This window comes from Sander lucioperca, chromosome 22 (assembly GCF_008315115.2).
Source record: "Sander lucioperca isolate FBNREF2018 chromosome 22, SLUC_FBN_1.2, whole genome shotgun sequence".
NCBI classification, from domain to species: Eukaryota; Metazoa; Chordata; class Actinopteri; order Perciformes; family Percidae; genus Sander; species Sander lucioperca.
Window position 1 is genome coordinate 19,873,353 of NC_050194.1, and position 21,357 is coordinate 19,894,709.

General features: G+C 38.6%; 1 protein-coding gene across 7 annotated transcripts; it reads right to left on the bottom strand.

The window, feature by feature from the left end:
• Positions 1 to 1,940: 1,940 nt before the first annotated feature.
• On the bottom strand, positions 1,941 to 21,135 carry LOC116061279 (cytohesin-1-like). 7 transcript variants are annotated; one of them, XM_031315367.2, is made up of 12 exons: positions 21,048 to 21,135; positions 12,104 to 12,186; positions 9,250 to 9,314; positions 8,650 to 8,716; positions 8,090 to 8,208; positions 7,284 to 7,477; positions 6,643 to 6,791; positions 6,101 to 6,212; positions 5,435 to 5,511; positions 5,258 to 5,329; positions 2,915 to 3,069; positions 1,941 to 2,830 (listed from the first exon to the last, which is right to left on the bottom strand). In XM_031315367.2, the coding sequence occupies exons 1-12, from the start codon at positions 21,133 to 21,135 to the stop codon at positions 2,752 to 2,754; spliced, it is 1,260 nt and encodes a 419-aa protein (XP_031171227.1). In that variant the 3' UTR covers positions 1,941 to 2,751. The 7 variants fall into 7 exon arrangements, with proteins under 7 accessions (XP_031171227.1, XP_031171229.1, XP_035853575.1 ...); XM_031315369.2 differs by lacking the exon at positions 21,048 to 21,135 and adding an exon at positions 18,279 to 18,473; XM_035997682.1 differs by lacking the exon at positions 21,048 to 21,135 and adding an exon at positions 17,772 to 17,862 and having other exon boundaries at positions 5,435 to 5,513; positions 6,100 to 6,212.
• Positions 21,136 to 21,357: the final 222 nt, after the last annotated feature.

Here is a 21,357-nt window from a genome sequence, read left to right on the forward strand (position 1 = left end):
GGTCCTACCAGACTCTTGTACATTTCATTTGTACAGTAGTACTGAAGGGAAATGAAAATTTTGCGTAAGTACGTAGGTGGGCGGAGCCAGGCTACTTCTAGAGACCAAAACTAAGAGACTTAAGTTCATCAGGTGTCTAGAAACACCACACCAATAACCGCTGGATGTGTAAATCACAAGTTCGCCACAACAGCCTTATAAGATGATATTATGTCAGTGTTTGCAGTGTGTCTTTGCTGCCCCCAAGTGGCCAATAAGTTGTTGCAGTTATTGCAGGTTTAAGGAAATGCTTAATTGGTTAGGTTAGGTTTAAAAAGAATATTTCTTATTTCAGGGGAACTAAAGTTATTTTGACATCCTCCATCCATAAGTGTTTTATACAGAGATATTAAAGTAAGCGAGTAACTGTGAAAAAGACCTTGATACTAACATGCATTTATAAAAGGTAAATATGTGGTTTTCAAATCAGATTTTGCTACGCTTTTTTAATTATAAAAACAAAAAAGCCCCTGCAACTTCAAATCTTAATCTTTTCTAATTTATACATTTATGACTAAGGAAGCCATCACTCAAAGCAAGAAGCTGACTAAAATAATACGTTTAAAGGCCCTGACACATCAACCCAATAAACCGTCGGACAGTCTGGCGAGGTCAGTGACTCGAGTCTGTTCCGTGTGTTCCGTGCCGTCGTCAGTCTGAGGAGCCATCGGCCTTCATTTGGGCCCATTTGACATGTTGAATCGGAAGGCGGGCAGTCGGACTCAATGGCCAATCTGATTGGTGGAGCGCTAACCCTGAAATGACGAGCGGGATGAGCCTGACTAACGCCTCTCAAAATCTGACGAAAATCTTTTAAACTGACCTTTGTCGACCTGAAATGAAGACAGATTCAGCAACTGTATGGCCTATTTCTCGCTTCAAATGTTTTCAGAAACACGTTTCGGTGAACTATCTTAGTAAAACATGAGAGCGTATTCTGAACGAGCCGCCATTATTCTCGGTTGTAAAATCCAGGAGCAGCCAGACCCACGTGACGCGTTCGTCCAATCAGCTGCGGGTTTTCATTTTTTGGGCGACAATACAGATTAGCGCCGCCTGCTGTTATGGAGACTTATGTCTCGCGCACGCTCAAGTCGGCGTCACTTCTGTGTGTTCCGAGACACTTTTTTGACCAACTCAGAGAGGCAGTTTTCTGCCGTCAGGTTGGTGTGTCAGAGTCTGAAATCTTTTGTGAGATGCTACTCTGAGCTTGTTTGTGTTTTTACACTGAAATATTTTATGGGTTGCAACAAGTCAGCTTAGCACGCACTGTTTTTTGTTAAAATCACACAAGTCTTTTCTGGGAATCTCCCCGCTCTGCCTCTGCCAACAGCGTGATTGCTACATGTGAAATGATTAAATGTAGATATGAAAAGCAGGAAATAACTGTGTGGGAAAAGATTGATAGCGTGATGATATCTGGTGTGCATAAGGGATTGTTTGTCCTAAATGAGTTCACTGATGGTTTCATCAACACAATGGTGAATGCTTGAGCTGTTGAAGCTCTACGGTCAGATTCACACTTTTATACCTTATTATAAGTCTTTATTGTAGTTGGTTGCGTCTTCTAAATGTTGTTAACCAAGCAGCATAAAATCATCCATAAACAAAACAAACAACCTAAATCTGGTTTGACAAACACATTAACATAACAGGGTTCACTTATTGTTTCTAGGGTTTGAATCTTCAGCTCGATCGACAATTGATTTTAAAACAGCAAGGTCTGAGTGAAAAGGGAAACTTGTATCAAATCTAACGTACTTAAAATTGTCTAAATTAACAAAGCAATCACAATCATTTTGACAAAACATTTACAGTAATTGAGTATTTCCCAGTCTTTCTGGGTTTGAAATGCTGCTACACTTTAATTTCATGACAAATGTCAAACGTGAAAAACACAGTTGAATGTTGGTTTGCAAGCCTTTAATGGCACAAAACTCAGAACAATAAATTACAAGAAATCTGGATAAATAAATAATGAGCTATTTATGCATGACCTTCATTTTCATTAACAGTTCTTTGACAAAATATCAACAGCAGTAAGAAAACTGGCTTAGAAAGGCGCTTTTTATGACAAATCTGACTAAACAAAGTCCAGCGTCACAGACGAGATGACTAAATTTGTTTTCCATCCGATATCTTCATCAACGGTTTTAATGTAGGTTTAATCCATGTCTGAAAAACACCTCAGCTGATCAAAATAAAGATTAAAGTGTCTTTCACAATGTAAAGAAAGGCTTTTATCAAACATCAGCAGGTGTCTTTTTCTCACCTTGTGTTCAAATGCGAACTAAATTAATTAATGTTTCAGTAAGTTCCATTCTGACTGAAAACATCTCCTGTTTGAGTAACTGTTGAGACCAAACAGAGAGTGTGTATGAGGTGGCTCTGAGGGCAATCAGACATTACAGCAGATTGTAGGTGGAGCAGTAGTTCTAACCAGAGGGCACAGCATCGATACAGTACTGCAGAAGTAGAGTGTTCAAAAGGAAGATAAAAAAAAAAAAAAAAAAAAACTCTAGATGGGAAATTAAACTGTAGAGAATGTGGTGTCGGTACTGAAGGTGCGCCAGTTCAAAAGGTGACAACAGCTTCTTTTAAAGCTGAATCCTCTCTGTAAGGTCCAAGTCTCACTGCAGCAGCAGGAGTATCAGGTCCACATCCAGTCAGCTGCATTATGTCAAAACTTCCAATGTTTGATCCTCGGCAGCTCTACAGCCCCTTCAGAGAGGAGACCTTCTTCTTCCGAGCAGCCAGCATCTCGTAGAACGGGTCTTTGCTGATGGCGGCTCTGCAGGTGGAAGATGAAGGAGGGTTAGATACGAGACTTCATACTGATCATCTGCAGAGCAGAGACAGTTTAAATGTGGCTCACTTGATGCTGTTGATCCATTCATCCTTCTCCTCTGCGGTCGGGGCAGAGATTCTGTAAAAAGTGTGGTTTCCTTCGACGACGCGTCCGTCTGCCTCCGTCTTGCATGCTTTGATCACCTGATCTTTGTGGTCTGAGATGAAGAGCTCGAAGCAGTTCTGTGAGGGAGCACATAAAAACATGACTATACTATGATTTTTTTTTTTTTATGACTATTTTTCGTCATACTATACTATGACTTTTTTATGACTATTTTTCCCGACATACCATACTATGGCTTTTTATGACTTTTTCTGACTTAATATACTACAAATTTTTTATTACTTTTTTCCGACATACTAAACTATGACTTGATTCGACATACCAACTTTTTTCGCCGACATACCATACTATGACTTTTTCATTACTTCATCCGACATACTATACTATTCATGATATACATACTATACTATGACTTTTCTACGACTTTTTAGTACGAGATACTATGACTTTACTACTTTTTTCGACATACCATACTATGACTTTTTTCCACCTTTTTTTTTTCCTCGCCATACTATGACTTTTTTATGACTTTTTGTTCCAACATACCATACTATGACTTTTTTATCACTTTTTGTTCCGACATACCATACTATGACTTTTTTATCACTTTTTGTTCCGACATACCATACTATGACTTTTTCGACATACTAAACTATGACTTTTTCCGACTTTTTTTGCTGATACACTATACTAGGACTTTTGTTTCGACGTATGACTTTTTTATGACATTCTATACTTCGATTTTTGTATGACTATTTTTCCCGCCATACTATACTATGACTTTTTTCGACATCCTATATACTATGACTTTTTTCGACATACTATACTATGACTTTAAGGGCCCTATCTTGCACCCGGCACAACGTGGCACAAAGCCCGACGCAAGTGTCTTTGCTATTTTAAGACCGTCCAGAGCCCACGTCGTTTAAATAGCAAATGCACCTGCGCCCATGGCCGTGCTGGTCTTACAGGGAGGTGTGTTCACATGAATTTTTGGCGTATTGCTATCTTGAGGCAGTGGAAAGTGATCGCAGCATTGACCAACAAAAACCTGGTCTAAAGTCAATAGCGCAGGATTTCATTGTTATTTTAATAGGGCATTAGTAAAATGTGCCTAGGCTTATGCACAGTATGACTTGTTTCGACATACTATACTATAACTTTATGAATTTTTTTTCCCGACATACTATGACTTTTTATGATTTACATACTATACTATTTATGATATACATACTATACTATGACTTTTTTCCAACATACTTGCTGTCTTTTTTATGACATACTATAACTTTTATGACATACTATAACTTTTATGACATACTATGACTTTTTTACAACTTTTTCCCCCGCTATACTATGACTCATAAAAAAAATTTCATCGAAAAAGTCATAGTATAGTAACTATACTATGACTATACTTATTATATATACTATTATATATATATATATATATATATATATATATATAGTATATTATATACTTTTCCGACATACTATACTGACTTTATGATTTTTTCCTGCTATACTATACTATAACTCTTTTATAAAAAAATTCGACATACTATATTACTTTTTTTCCCCCCGACATACTATAATGACTTTTTTTCCAACATACTATATTATGACTTTTTTCGACATACTTACTGTCTTTTTATGACATACTATACTACAACTTTTACGACATGCTATGACTTTAAGATTTTTTCCGACATACTATACTGTGACTTTTTTTCCCGACATACTATACTATGACTTTTTATGATTTACATACTATACTATTCATGATATACATACTATAATATGACTTTTTTTACGACATACTATGACTTTGACTTTTTTCGACATACTATACTACGACTTTATGACTTTGTTCCAACATACTATACTATGACTTTTTCGACATACTTACTGTCTTTTTTATGACATACTATAACTTTTTTACGACTTTTTGCCCCCCCCGCTATACTCTAATACGACTCGACTTCGACACACTGACTTTTTTTCCGACATACTATACTATGATTTTTTTTTCCCGACATAGTATAATATTACTTTTTTATCACTTTTTTCGACATACCATACTATGACTTTTTTATGACATCTATTTGAATTATGTTGCATTGATACAGTGTTCCAAGGAGTTACCGCAAACTAAGACTATTTAGTGCTATCTTACAATCAATATGTAAGTTAAAGTGTGTCGTTGATGTAACTAGTTAGAACTCAAAGTGGCAATGAGGTCTTAAAAGGCAGAAATGGTCAGTTATATGACAAAATGTGGCAAAGAGTGAAGAAAGAGTTTACCGGTTTCTTGGAGTCATCGACTTCTCTGATACTCAGATTTTCCAGTGGAATAATTCCTCTGGGTTCTTTATCCTTGTAAAAAGCAGAGAGAGACACAAGTCTAAGTACTTACTTCAGCCTACATACAGCATGTATCAGATATCTCTTCTCTTATATAGCCAAACAGTAATTACTTACAGTTGTGTATTCAAAGTAGTAGAGGCAGTTATCTGTAAGAATAAACCAGCGTCTCTTCCAGGTCTTAACTCGTCCACCTGAGGAGAGATTACAGGTGAGCTACGTTTTCAATAAAAGACACAAAACTTGAGTTATTGGAGCAGAAAGCTGGACTTTATATGATGACAGCGACACTCTGAAGCACACTGACTGCACAAATCCGCAGGTCAAATATCGAGCCTACTGCAAAGGCGAAAGCTGAGGTTAAAACTTAGTTCAGCGACCAGCAGTTAGAAACTACTTTTTACATCCGGGCTTAACAGCATGTAGCATGAATGATCTTTCTTTAATCTAAATCAAACTGTGATGTGAGGGTGAATGCACACAGCCAGTGGGAGTAGAAAGGCAGGGAGGGGGGGCAGCTCAGAAGCAAAGCAGTGCAATAAAGCTGTGGAGTTTAAGGGTACATACCTCCTGGAGTCAAAAACCCATGAAACACAAACAAACAAGAAGAATGTCAACAAAAGAATATTACAAATATACAATACTATAAGTTTGTCCTCCTCATGTCAAAGGTGCTGTTACACATCCAGTCCACTAGAGGGCCTTCCAGCTCACAGTGACTAACAACAGGCTCAAGACTGAAGTTAAATGAAATGAATTATTTCACCACATGGATGCACATACCGAGTTTCAGCAGCCATCCTTCTCTGTCAGGGTTAAAGAAGGTGTGTGTGAGGTCATTTCCATCATCCTCTGGGATCTTAAAGGGTTCATTCTTGATGCTGTCGTACAGGTTCTACAGGCAGTGATGGGATGCAACTAAGTAAATTTACTCAAGTACTATACTTAAGTACAGTTTGGAGGTGCTTTACTTGAGTATTTCCATTTTATGTTACTTTCTACATCTACTCCACTACGTTGCAATGGCAAATATTTTACATTTCACTCCACTACATTTATTTTACAGCTTCATTTACTAGTTACTTTGCAGTGTCGCATTATTAATACAAAATATGATAAACTAATAAATTATTATATATTTTAATGGATCAACATCCTCGGCAGTACATAAAGTAATTAAAATGAGGCCCACTTTCACCAGCTGCAATATTAATGATGCTTACAGATTTGTACTTTTAGTAGTTTTACTTAAGTAAATATTTTAAAGTTTCTGTTGCTTCCTATGTCAGAAACAGGATGGTTTTAGGAAAATGTACGTCTCTCACCCTGAGTAGCTCCTCTGGCAGGTCTCCTCCATCATTGATGCCTCTGTTCATTGCTGTGAATCTCTGAACGGAGGGTTTGTCCTTCACATTAGGGTTGTGTAGGCTGGTGTTCAACATGATCACAGCAAACGACAACACATAACAGGTATCTGTGAAAGAAGACAAGACAGACAGACAGAAGTCTGTGTACTTTTTCAGGACTCAAACACTAAAATAACAACAGAGTTTAAAATGTCATGTTTCTCAGTACTATTACGTAGCTGATGAGGATATTTCCTCTTACTAGCATACACTTACACATACTAGCGTCACTTACACCAGCTAGTGTATCTCAAGACAAAAATGTGCATGCATTAAAAATGATTTCAACATAACAGGAGATAAAATTGTCTGTGATGTGTATTTGTGATTGAGTCTGAACATTTTCAGAGCCCTTCATACAGTATGTGACCAGAATATAAGGACTTTTTGGGAAGAATAATTGTTTTACTGCTGACCCCTGAAGTAAATTCTGTTTCTACTTTTTGTATCAAAAAAGGTACAAAAAACTGTGACTGTAAACTTGTTTTTTCTATGGTCTTTTTTATTTCTACTCTTCTGAACACACACACACACACACACACACACACACACACACGTACCTGTGCTCTGAAACACTCCGGGGTTACAGCGACAGTATCGCAGGGCGAACGCCTCCATCATGCGGTCAATCTTCTGAGCCTCACCCGGCAGCCTGAAGCTCCACAGGAACTGCCTGAGAGCCTGAACCAGGTTCAAGTCTGTGAACTCGTGTAACTCCAGGAAAGCGTGCAGAACCTCAATGTTGAAGTCATCTCTGCAAGACACACAAGGAATCACACACACACACACACACACACACACACACACGGGGTGGGGAATAAACAGAACGACAACAGGATCAGGAATTGAATGCAGCTCTGTTTAGCTGCCCGAGTTGGCAGATAGTAGAGTTGGATGAGATGTAACAACACGGATAAAAACAGATTAATGGATGATCTTTTAGAACTGCTAATGCACCATAAGTGCATATATGTATTATACTAATAATATATTGGTAAGGCCTGATTTGTTCTCAATAATGTTGGACACATACAAACATGAACAGCTCTAGAAAAAGTCCACTTTTTTTTAATTTATTTTTTTAAGAACGGGTTCTGTGGGTCTGTTAATATTTTTTCGGAAAACCTTTTGAACATGTCTCAGTAGGAGAAGCAAAGGTCTATATAATAAAATGAATGATGGCTGAATTCCATTAAGCTGATTTAGTTTCAGGGTCCTGGTATTGTGCATGCTGTATCACTGTCATGATTACTGGGACATTTGAGTAGAGCGAAGCCATCTTTAATGTTATTAGGGACGCCTGTTTTTTTCTTCTATGACAAATCAAAATGTCTTAGTTAGAAGGGACATCTTCAGTTTCGCTTACCTCTCCCCTAGGTAGTCGCCGATAGCAGTTTTGTTAAGCCCCTCACCCTTGTAGAGAAACTGGGCGATGTCATTGCTGGTGTTTTTCAGCAGGGAGCTGTCAATCAAGAAGCGAATCCCCTGAGGGAGAAAATCAGAACAATCTGAACATCTTTTACACAAAATACAAGTACACTGAACATGAACTTCTTCAATATCAATCTTGTCCAATGAGGTACAAACACCTAGTGATTATATGTATCACTTGTTATTATTTTTGAAAAAAGTCCAAGACAGCGTGTCCGTTTCCCCACTGTCTTAATATTGATCTAAGGTGCAACCACAGTCAATTAATCATTTTCTTTAGCAGATTCTTCTTTGTGAGGATTTGCTTTTTTTTCTGTCTATCATTGTAAACTAAATATCTTTGGGTTTTGGGCTATTGGTCGGACAAAAACAATAATCAATAAATCAATGAATCAAGACATAAACAATAGAATTATTGACAATGAAAATATTGTTTAGTTGCAGCCCTACACTTATCTGTTACATTAAGGAGGGAAGAGCCTCGTTGGTTCTCACCTTCTTGGGGTCCATGTTGAACTTCTTTCGGCCCATGGCCATCTGTTTATTCCTCTGCATACTTTTCCTAAAAACAGATAAATAAACAGAACAGACACTTAATAGGTGGCTCTGCAAAATAGACAGAAAATTAATTAACAGCAATTTCAATAAACATAATTGAGTGTGGGGATTCATTCTCAACCTTGGGGGCACATATCCCACAGCCATCTTCAGCTGAAGAAGGTGAAGCTTTCAATACGGTTGAAAGCTCCCAGAATAGCCAAGTAAGTGGAACTTGTGTTTAGAATTTTTATCACTGAATATATTTGGGAACTGTGAACTGTTGGTCAAACAAAAAGCAATATGAAGCCCTCACCTTTGGCTCTGGGAAAATGCAACAGCCATTTTACAGACTAAACAATCATTAGACAAAATAGTCAACAGATGAAAAGATAATGTAATTACTTGCAGCCCTAATTCCCACAAGGCAGTGGGCTCTGTTCTGTGCGTCAGGCAGCTTTTCTGTCTTTCCACATGAACACACTGCCACTAAAACAAAGGTTGAGTGGACCACGGTTGCCCACACACAAGCACAGAAATGGTTGAGAGATACTTTACCTCTCTTCAGTTATGCCCAGGTTGTCAATCTCGTTGGTCACCTCTGCTATCTCATCCTTCAGCCTCTGAGAGCAGACAGACAGAGAGGAGAGTGATGAAACAGAAAGCAGGAAAAAAACTACAGACATACACAGTATACATGTGACATGTGTGTGATGTCTGACCCTTTCACGTACACCTCTGGAGATGCTTTGATCTCACCAGCAGCCCAATCCATTACACATGGTTGTTTGTTCCAGCTACATCTCACTGACCAACACATCCAGACAAGCACTTCTTAGAGAAGAGATGACCCAGAAAAAAACCCTGAAAGTGCAGACATGATTCACTCTCTCAGGCCAACTCATTCTTCCTCACGACAGGAGTTTTGTGGAACAGCCGCCCTCTGCACAAAATCCTCTCTGGGAGCTGCAGCACCTGTTCTGTGGTCAGAGCCGACCACCCTTCCTGTTTCCCTGTCCCTGCTCCTCCTCTCCCTTGTGCTGACCCAGATTTATCAGCGTGCCTTCCCCCATGACGCCCCCCCTGGGCTGTTTGGGTGCCACACTGGTGTGGAGACAGGAATATGCCGGATCAAAGACTTTGGCTGGCTTAGCGGAGCTGCCCGGAGCTAACCCGGAGAGCTCAGAGGTTATGGGAGGAAAGAAGAGAGGAGAGAAACAGATGGAGGAACACTGAGCCCAGCAGAAAAGATAATGAACTAAGATTAGACAATTATAGAACAGAAAGAGAAGTAGACGACGCCAGTGTCTCAGATTAGAGCTACAATAAGTGAGTGTGTGTAATATGTAATATGTGTGAAAACCAGGTTAACAAGGTAAATAACTTCACTTATCTGGATTCCTACATGGTTCCTCCATGGTTACACCCCCTATTAAACGAATAGCGTCCTCTGTCTCCATTACTGGAATACTTCATGGCTCATTACCCATCAGCCCACCAGGGCAACACAGGGCGGGGCTTAGAGGAGAGAAGTGCCGAACGAGAGTCGACATCTGTAATAAACTCCATCAATCTAGTTGCACAGTGTCGCTGCCCAGAGGCTGTTTGTCTTTACCTTTGTGTGTGTGTTTTCTTTGTGTGTGTGTGTGTGTGTGTGTGTGTTTTTGCTGACTGAGGACGAGGGACTAGTGATGGGGTTCAATAGCATTTTAGCTAATCTTAATCCTGTTCTGAATCCTTGTAGAATCTTTTTGAGTAGTTTGTTTAATGGGTAATGATAACATCTGTTAGTTAAAAAAAAAAAATGCACTATTGTTATTTCACTCAGTATCAAACCTAAACCACTGAGATTGTACTGTGTTAAAAGGGTGTAGGGCTTTCATCACATATTTTCTCACTGCTCTGTCTGAGCCCTGTCCGGACTCATTTTTTCCCTTTTGCTGCAAAAATGGTGTTTGCTGCTCACTGGGGGGAGTGAAGAAGTAACAACATGGTGGAAAGAATATTAATTCTACTTCACTGAAATGATAAATTGATCAATTTATTAGATGATTGATAGAATCTTAGTCAACCACATTTTTTTTTTATAATAAAGTCATCTATAATTCATGTAGCAAAAATAGCAATATATTTTCTGGTTCCAGGTTCCCAAATGTTTTCGTTGTTTTTTTTCTGTCACTGTATAATTGAATATCTTGAGTTTTGCATTTAGTCGAGCAAAATAAGCAACTTATGGACAATTAATCAGAATATAATTGACAGATAACAAACCTGTCAATTATTTCCTTGATTCATCTTTTAGATGTTTTGTCTTTAAAATTTCAAAAAATAGTAAAAGAAAATGCTCATCACAGGTTTCTAAAACGCATGTTGATGTCATGAAATTGCTCTACCAACAGTCCAAAAATATTGGTTATTTTAGTTAACATTTAGCATTTATTTATCTACAATTTTGTTCATGATAATAAGGCAAGCTATTACCCACAATCTTGCAAAACAAATGTACCCAGATAAAGAGCTGACACAACAATCCCCCTAATTTATTTAAGGTTGAAGGGGGACTGAGGCAGGGGGTCAAACTGTCCCTCCAGGCAGAGAGAGCGTGAGGACACACATACATATATACACTAGGTCCACCCCCTCGTACACATGCAGCCCACACAAAGAGGATCGTCTGTCTTGAATGCATACAGTAATGCTCTGGTGGTCACAGCCTATACCCCCACCCTCCACCCTCCACCCTCCACACACACACACACACACACACACACACACACACACACACACACACACACACACACACACACACACACACACACACACACACACACACACACACACCTCCCTAGGCACACTGGTCTAGACACGGAGGTACAGCTCTAACCAAGGACACAGGGAGAAGAAAGAACTCCCAGAACAATGTGATGTTCAGACAAAAGAGATAAAAATGGAAAGCAAACAATGCACTGTGGGATTTTGTCATCCCTACAATTCTCTGAAATAATTCAAATGGTTTAAAGGATAGGTTTACTCTTTCAAGTGACTTTAAACTTTTCAAGTCTGTCATTAAAACCGTTTTCGCTTGCTGTAATCATTCCTCCTGTTCATACTGACCATTAAAAGATCCCTCCCTAAATGCAGTTTTCGTTCTGTGCAAACATGTATTCAAATATTTTACTGAAGTTGGCAGACAAATTAATTGGATATCTTCCAAAATGAGCATTTTTAGTACCAGACTGCCTCTTTGTGTTATTTTCCTCCTTGTTCTTATTTCCTTCCACTGCAGCTCAACAGAGAAAACCTAAAAACACATGTTTTTCACAGAAAGGCCCAAGAAGTTGAACTCCAGAAGAAGGTTAAACAAATGTTTTAAAGAAATAAAAGGTGTAAGGGAGTAAGTGTGTGTTATTACTTGTATGTCCTGCAGTAGCACTTGTTTTCGGCGGCGGATGCTTTCCAGCTCCTGTCTCTCCTCTGGACTGAGGTCATCAGGCACTGAGGAGACAAGTACATTAGCAACTACTAACAAGTACAGTAGCACTCAAATACAAAGATCAAATATATTTGTACATCTACACTACAGATATACCACACCCACACCCCCACACCCACATTTTTGGAGACATTTGGTGGAAATAATGTTTCTCTATCTGTTAGCAATGTTAGGTTAATGATAGAAAACCTGGAGGTGTAGGAGGCTGAGAGACTGAACTCTGAAGTGAATCTATAAAGTTGGTACAGATTAACTCCTAGTTTTAGTCCGATTTTATCAGACTAAAAGTAGGAGGACTAAACAATACAGTATTCACATTACATCATAAAAGTCTGCTCCATCTAATGAATAACAGATTAAGCCGGATTTAGGCTATTTAGCACACATACTACAATTAAAAGAAGCTGTGTGTCTTGTGGATCTTTGCTTCTGATTTTGAAATGAATGAAGATGACAAAAGAGGTTCTCTAAAAGAGGAAGTGTTGAACAGAACATATGGTATGTGGGTGTATTGTGGTTTTAAATCAAGTCTAAGGAGAGAAAAAACAGCTTAGAGTTAGAGTTACAAAAAATAAAATCTGGTAAAATTGTGTTACTTTTTGTAATTATGTACTTCTTTACAGTAGATTGCAAAAGAATATAAAATATATTGAAATGTTACTTAAGCTAATATTTGCAACATCTTTCATCTTGAGTATTAACTGAATGATGGGTTATGAAAAACACCATCTCCATTTTTTAACAGCTTTTTGCTGTTAGCAACTGTAGCTGTCACTCGTTACTACATTGAAAAGAAAGAAAAACATCAAATGTCAATTAAATAATAGTTTGAAAATGGTAAATTAGGAATGTCACGATTCGATTTAGATTTTTAGGCTCAAGATTCAATTCAAAATCAATTTTCGATTCAAAAACGATTCTCGATTCAAAAAATGGTTCACAGTATGTAAATGTAGTTACTTTTCCCATGTGATTGCAGTAGACATACAATTAAAAAAAAAAGAATCGCGATACGAATGTGAATCATTTTTTTTTTGCACACTCCTACTTGATATCTTACTGCATCTGTTAAACTCAAATGTCCATGCTGCCTTTTATTTAATACACACCCTAAACTGTACATGGCCAAGTGTGTACTCTGATAGAGCAGGTCAGACACATGTGGTTTCTGCAGAGGAACGATAAGGTGAAGAGGGAAATGTGGATCTGTCAGTCACTGACTTGTGGTTTTTCTTAAGAAAACTTGAGTGAGAAAAAAAAGAAAGAGAAAGTTCCAATTCCAGTAATGAGAGGGAATGCAGCATGTAAAAGTACTGTGCTGATCTGCATATTTCACTAAAGATTTTCCAATGTCACACCTCTGCACTGTCAACTATAGCTGTGGTTTCTCACCACTGGGTGCCTCATAATAAACCTTCCGCTATGGCTACTTTCTAAAAGGCTCTAACCGGTGACAAAGGGTGAAGAAAAGGCATAATGAGTTCAGAGCAACAAGAAGTCACAGAGGACATATTGAGCTGTGCTGCTGCTGTTTTTCTAGTTTTCTGTTTTCTAACCCAAACCCTGAGTCACGCTGAGGTTACTCAGTGTCAACCTCTGGAGCAACAAATAAAAAAAGAGTGGAAGAACTGTTCATGTTCCAATATGTATTACATTTTACAATGATTTCAGTAATTTCAACAATATATTAACTCTAAAATCAATATGTCAATCAAAAATGTGCTTTTTATTGGTCAAATATCTTCAATGTCTAAGCAATTTCAAACTTAATTTTTTTTACATCTTCTAGAACAAAAGTATGTTTAATCATATGGACTTGTGAGGCACTGAATTACCGCATTATATCATTTTGGCTATAAGACTTGAAAGTTCACCTTGGACAAAAAGAAAATCCTAACTCAAGGTCAACTTACTAGCTTTTTCAGGGGCTATCAACCACATCTTACAGTCTTCCTCTGCAGATGGAGTATACAGTGGCTACAATCTACCTATACATTCAGATAATATACAATGATCTGATATAGAGGACTGCGACTAACAACTATTTCCACGATCAATTAACCTTGACGTATTACATTTCATAAATTTAATCTTACCTTGTTTTGTTGATTGTTGATTCATTAATTAATTAATTTATAGGTCTACAAAATATCAGAAAATAATGAAGAATCATAACCTCCCCCAGCCTAAGTTGACAAAATTAAGAAAACTCAAAAGCAAATATTCACATTTGAGAAGCTGCTGATTTTAGCTTAAAGTGCTCATATTATGCTTTTTGGCTTTTCCCCTTTCCTTTATTGTGTTATATATCTTGTTGTGCACGTTATATGCATGCGCGGTTGTATGAGGATTTACGACACTGCACGATCTGTTCCACGCTTCTGGTCAACAGCCAAGCTAACGTTAGTTTAGCTAACAGCTAATTCGGCTAACCGCTAGCTGAGACAGCATGTAATAACTTTAAAAGACCCTCAAAATAAAACTTGAAAATAAACGTTGACATATATAACAAACACCTAACATATAACAGCTGTTACGTCAGTTCTACTTTACTTGTGCTCATTTAAAATACAATCACTCAATACTTGTCTTTATTGTTATTACTGTGAAGTCTTAATTTAGCTGTAGCCTGCTTTTCCCATTACGTTTGAGTTAACGTTATTTTAGACTGAATCTAGCTGTCAGCTAGCGGTTAGCCGAATTAGCTGTTAGTTAAACTAATGTTAGCTTCCCGGTGGAGGCTAGCCATAGGCTAGCGTGGAACAGATCGTGCAGGTTGTATCCTCGGTAAAACAGTATTATTTTGCGCATGTGCAGAACGGATCGTGCAGGCAGAACGGATCGTGTACCGACAACATGTTATAATGCTCGCCTAGCTGCTAGCATGGCACGCCCTCATACGCTGCAACTGACTAGCTAGCAGTGCTTACCTAGGCAATGCGCATGTGCGACTCCCAACAAAGATGGAATAGAAGTGCGATGCCTCACTCTGTAGCTAAAACAGAGCGCTCAACACACAGGGTGAAAAGAGGAGCTGCACCAATGTGCAGTACAACTAAAATATAGTGTTTGTTGAAAATTAAACCACATAAACCTATTCCGGTACAACCTGCAAATACAATTATGAACCTGAAAATGAGCAAAATATGAGCACTTTAAAGCGTAACCTAAACTTTTATCCAATTCTCAAATTGTTGTTGTGATGAATTTTGTCTATCAGCTAGTACATTAATTGAGTAATTGTTTCAACTCTACATATGATAATGTTATAATTCATATTGTGAATCTGTTGAACTACATCTCAGGAGATGCAGACACATCTGACTATGTTTAAGGTAAATTAAGTAAAGCTCACAAGCTGTAATGATTGTTTACATACTGCAAACATACAGACAGTGACGCATTCGCTCATCACATATACAAACCTGAGGACAAGAATAATGCACTATTGTGAGCAGAGAGAGGCAGTGAAACTGACATTCATCCTCACTTCCTCTCTCTGGCTTTTCATTGTGAGGAAATAAGCAAGTAGCAAGTGGATTCATGACGGTTTATGAAACACTGTCATATCCTCCTCCTCTCAAGCAAACAAACTCACACATTCTGACGTAAATAACAACGTGCGTCTTCAACCAGCTGCTCTGCATAGTCTGAAGGTCACGAGTGTGTGTTTGTGTTGACAAGTAATGGGACACCCTGTCTTGGCAATGCTGCTGATGATCAGCTGCTACGGACAACCAACATATCCAGGCCTAAAGTTCATTCTCTATCCTTCTTTCACCCTCTCGTTTGTAAATTATACAACACATCACATCCTCTGAAGACACGATGACAAACTAAAACCACATGTATGTTCTGGTTTGGTTTCCGGCTCTCATGAGATTTTCTGAGGAAGACATGACGACACACACACTCATTCAGATACGTTTCCGCAAAAAAAACTCTAATGCAGAAGTTATGACGCACTTGAACACCTACACATTTGTGTCATAATCCTGAGGTTCATACCAGAGAAAGCGTCTGTCTGCTGCTGAGTGGCTTCACCACCAGTCTCAATGGTCCCAGTACTCCCAGTGCAGCTAAAAACAAGCTTCGATTCTCACCCCAGGTTTTTTCATAGAGTCCACAAGTCTAACCGAGTCACCAATCCCAGTAGAAAACAGCCTGTTTTCTGCAGTTCAAACTGGTTTCTCCAACAATAATCCAGTCCTGCCCGAGCCCTCCAATCCCAATCCTGTGGTCCTCTAGTCCAGCCTCCCTGCTTCTTAATCCTCAGGCACTCATTCCAACAGAGGGGAGAGGAGGGGAGCAAGCCTGCAGCTAAATGAGGATGAGGACAAGTGTGTATCTGAGTGTATGTGTGTGTGTGAGGGGAAAACCCTTGAACTCTCATCTCTCTCCTACACCTCCCTCTGTCCATCTTGACTCCTCCCTCCCTCCCTCCCTCAGTGAGCAAAGCATCAAAAACAGGCTCCCCCACATGGACACCGGTGTCCCAGGGAGGAAGAAGGCATGTGCAGTTTTCCATCTTCAAAACAGTGTTTGGTAAAGAAATAAGGACAGTGCAGACATGACTCACATCTCCTGGACATCAGCAACAACCAAAAGGACCACAAATTACCAAACAACAGCTCACTGTTCTGGCAGAATTAAATCATTCATCATTCTCTGCTTATCACATGTGTTTGCTCATATAAAACAACACACACATGCACCAACAACAGCTCCCTCATCAGTTTGTTTCATTGTGTCACCCACAGGATTGCAGCTGACTCAGGACCTGAGGCAAAGCAGTTAAGACTAGACAATTATCTGTGTTTTGAGAGTGAGATTTTTAGTGTCTAGCACTGTTCACAAGGCAATAATTGTCTATTTCAGTGTTCACCAGGCGATAATTGTACACTTTAACGTTCAATGTTCCCTGGCTCAAGAGGATAATAAGCTCAACAGAGTGATATAATCCTGCGGTTATGGTAAACTCCCTGGTGACTGATCGCATTCACACAGACTTAAGGCTCAACAGTCCAATAAGGACGCAGAAACAAACCCAAGCAGCAGGGGAAGAACAGGGGAGAAAAACTGTGCCTTGACACAGAAAAGGAAAAACATCCTTGTACGTGACAAAGAGAGGAAGTGAATAAAATTATGACAACTTCAGCTGCTTTCTCAGGGTGGTGAAGTATTTTAAAGTGAAGTATATGTCAGGTGGGAAAACGCTTAATGGACTACCAGTATTATAACAATGCTTAAAAAAAAGGTATCACTCACAAGTGGAAAAAAAAAAAAACTATGAAAAGCTTCCTGTACTACTGGTAGTTCTGATATTTCCTACTTGAGAGCAGCTACTACAGAGTAGTCCATTTTGATAGCTTTTACTCAACTGACAGAATGAGCCATCTTATTTTAAAGCACATTTGGTGAAATTTGTTTTGACAGGTTTTTTTCCCCTAGCTGTAAAATAACTCATTGTAAAGCACATCCTGTAAGAGTGTCTCAAACTGTTACTGGAAACACTAGTGCAATTGCGAGGAAGCTGATTTAGTTCATTGTTATGCTTTTGTGGCAAGTTCTCCCTTTCTGTACTGACCTTTTGCAGTCTCTCCACATCGCTGACAGTGTCCAACACTTTGGTCACAAGTTGGGAAATGAGCAGAGAAGTGCATGCAGCCAAGTCAACTAAAAAGCCTAAGTATTTTTTTGAGGAAATGTCCTTAATTTCCAACCGATAAAAGGGGGCATTGATTGCGTGAACTAAAGTGCTGTACAATAAGCACAAACCCCCATGAGGTCTGGCCTCACTCCAGATTAATAATAATAGATCCCTTGTGCCAGTTAATAAAGACTGCCAAAGAGCATTAACAAATCAGTCAGATGAGGACTTGTTGCTTTCGCTCTGTTGATAGAAAATGCAATGCCAAAACACATTTAACTACCAGGAATTCAAACAATACATACGTGCTCACTTTAGTTAGCGTTATATTGCGTTAGATAAAGTTGCGTTAGCTAGTTAGCTAGTTAGCTAGCTAACCTGGTTTACGTTAGCCCCTAGGATAGCTAGCTCACATTAACTAAAGCGGGGGTCAGGCCAACTTACCAACTCCGTCTTCCGACTTTAAGACCATGTCTGTGCTGTAGGTCAACGCTGGCTTAGAGAACAGCGTTAAATATTTCACTTTAAAGTAACTTTAAAGATCGAAAGGTGTCTGTATTCCCTCCAAGTTACCAGACTGGCAGTTAATGACAACTGTCTGTGCAGAGAGAGACAGCCGGTGTTGGGGCAGAATGACGTAGGCGCGGCTTCAACGGCAGCAGCCAATCAGAGAGCGGATAAGCACAAACAAACAAACATCTATCTATCTATCTATCTATCTATCTATCTATATATCTAAATCTATATCTATATATATAGATATATAGATATATATATCTATATATATCTATATATCTATATATCTATCTATCTATCTATCTATCTATATCTATATATATAGATAGATAGATATATATATATCTATATATCTATCTATCTATCTATCTATCAAAAGACACTGGTAGGTTGGAATTCTGAAAGACAATTTTTACTTAGGCTACTAAGTCAAAATGATGAAATATTAAATCAAACTGTGACTTTTGAAGTTAAGTGTATGACATTTAAAGTCATAATTATGACATATTAAGAAATTTGAACTTGACTCAGTAACTTACTGTCCTTCTTTTGACTCCGAGTTATTGTGGAGTGGAAGCCTGTCTTGTTATTTTTTCATAATTTTCAAAGCTTGTCTAACATTTCACCTATTTTTATTCTGTGGTGGAAGCGGTTTCCTTTAGCATATGTGTGTAGAGAGAAAAAGAGAAATGAAAAAAAGAAATGTGTTTGCATGCTAACATCTGTGTGTATTTATAGATGTGTGTTTATATTGTGTATCTCTGGTTGTAGCGGCATGGTCACAACATCAATTTTATATGTCTTTTGGCCAGGAGATATGTGTAAATGTTCCACTTTATCCAGGTTTTATCACTCCACCCTGTTGTGTACAAAGTGAGGAAAAGCATTCATGCAAGCAGGAAGAGGATACACAATTCAACAAAAAATAAATAACTAAAGTAATATCCACCCACCTGCTGAAGAAGAGAGATATATTTATATAAATGGGTGTGAAGACTGTGGGTGAAGGAAGCAGGGTTGATATCAGAGGATGGGTGCATGCCTTGTGTGTGAGGAAAGAGGAAGGGAGAAGAGAGGATGTAGGAAAGGATAGAGGAAAGAATTGCAGCTGTGCACTTGAATCAGTGCTTTATTCAGAGTTTGGACACACCAAAAACAGGATATGCTGAGGCGGGGCAGGGAAGAACTGCTGCAATTTAACAGTTTAAAGGGTCAGCTTATGGAAAGAGAATGGGTGGAGACAAAAATCTCAAACAGATTCTGCTTCCCAAAATTTGAATAAGTTAAACCAAAATGATCTGCATGACTGGAGATGAGTGAGAAAATGAACCAACATTGTATAACACAAACAGTAAATGTAAAAGATATTAATCATTTTGTGTTTCTTTTCTTTTTGAATGTTTCAGGGGAAGTCTAGACATGACACGTGTTTGTGACTATGATTGTATGGGTCTGAGGGAAAGGAAAATAAATAAATAATGAATAAAGAAAAAGAAAGATTAAAGAAAGAACAAAAGAAAAAAAAGAAAAAAAACATTTAAAATTAATTTAAAAAATGAAATGGGGAGGGGATAGTATGTAAGACATACAGGTCATGCAGAAGTAAGACAGTTGTTAAAATGCAAGTAGGCATATAGGCTACTATACCAATAATAATAATAATAATAATAATAATGAGTATTAGAAAATAACAAAACATAATTCCTAAATGTACTTGTTGTTATTACATTAATTCTATAACCATTATTATAATCACCACCATATAGCTATCAAAAATTAAAAAGCTAAAAGAAAGAAAATACAAAATAGTTAGTAATAGATAATTGACAAAAGAAGCTATAGCTTATTGAGTAAATCTGCCTCCCAGTTAAAGGGTTTATTTGTGAAATCATCACTGTTGCAGAGTTGCTTGATGCCCCTGAAGACGTGAAAATTAAAAAGAAGAAAGCAGAGGAAACAACAAGAAAATAAAAGGGGAAGTCAGAAACAAAGCTCACAAAAGCTGTACAGCGAGTGGAAATAACCTGCTTCAGCACCATGCTGCTTTCATTGTGTAAGAATGACTTTTAAATGAGCACATTGATACAGTATGAAAGCACCTGAACAGAGGGAAATCAGTGGGCAGCGACTGAGATTATGACACTCGAGCACCCACTGTAGAGGAGGATCCTGGACCAGAGGATGATGTCTGTGCGTCATGTTCTCAAATCAAGCCCACAAACACACACACACACACACACACACACACACACACACACACACAATGCACACACACACACACACACACACACACACACACACACAAGCACACACACACACACACACACACACACACACACACACACACACACACACACACACACACACACACACACACACAATGCACACACACACACACACACACACACACACACACACACACACACACTACAGAGCGCTCTGTGTCTTGATAACCTAACAGAAAATCACCACGGCAACTGAACACTGATGGCACTTTATGCCAGTCTTGCTCTACATGTTTGCTTTTATTTCTAGGCTATCAAGAGTCACACAAAACCAACAAAAGACAAGTAATAATGATGTCAACTAAAGGTTTACTTATCAAGGCACACACACATTTTACACACAAGCTGAACAACACATTGCTATTTTCTAACATAACAGAAAACAACAAGGTTTTATTTTTGCAACACTCACCTGTGGCTGCAGCAGGTGCCCCTGGACGCACCGTAGCACAGAGAAATGCCTGAAAACTGGAGGCACACAGCTCACTTACAGTCCCCATCACAACACAGTGTGTAATTAGGAGTTTGGGACAAAACAGCGTTTGAGGCAACTCCCCTCTTAAGTCAGCTTCATACTTGACTAAAAGGCTCAAGCTGGCCTTGGCAAGAAGCTCCTTGAAAAAGCCGGGCTTTAGGTGTTTTCCCTCCCGACTGCCACCAGACTCTGACAGACTCTCGGAAAAAACACTCTCCACTCTCCACTCTCACTTTCTCTCCTCCCT

Excerpts from the sequence above, each read along its gene's own strand:
- LOC116061279 (XM_031315367.2), bottom strand. The coding sequence starts at position 21,135 with ATGGGGACTGTAAGTGAGCTGTGTGCCTCCAGTTTTCAGGCATTTCTC. Across the intron at positions 8,209-8,649 it reads TCAACATGGACCCCAAGAAG|GGGATTCGCTTCTTGATTGA; the intron begins GTGAGAACCAAC and ends TTTCTCCCTCAG. Across the intron at positions 7,478-8,089 it reads GGCGACTACCTAGGGGAGAG|AGATGACTTCAACATTGAGG; the intron begins GTAAGCGAAACT and ends TGTGTCTTGCAG.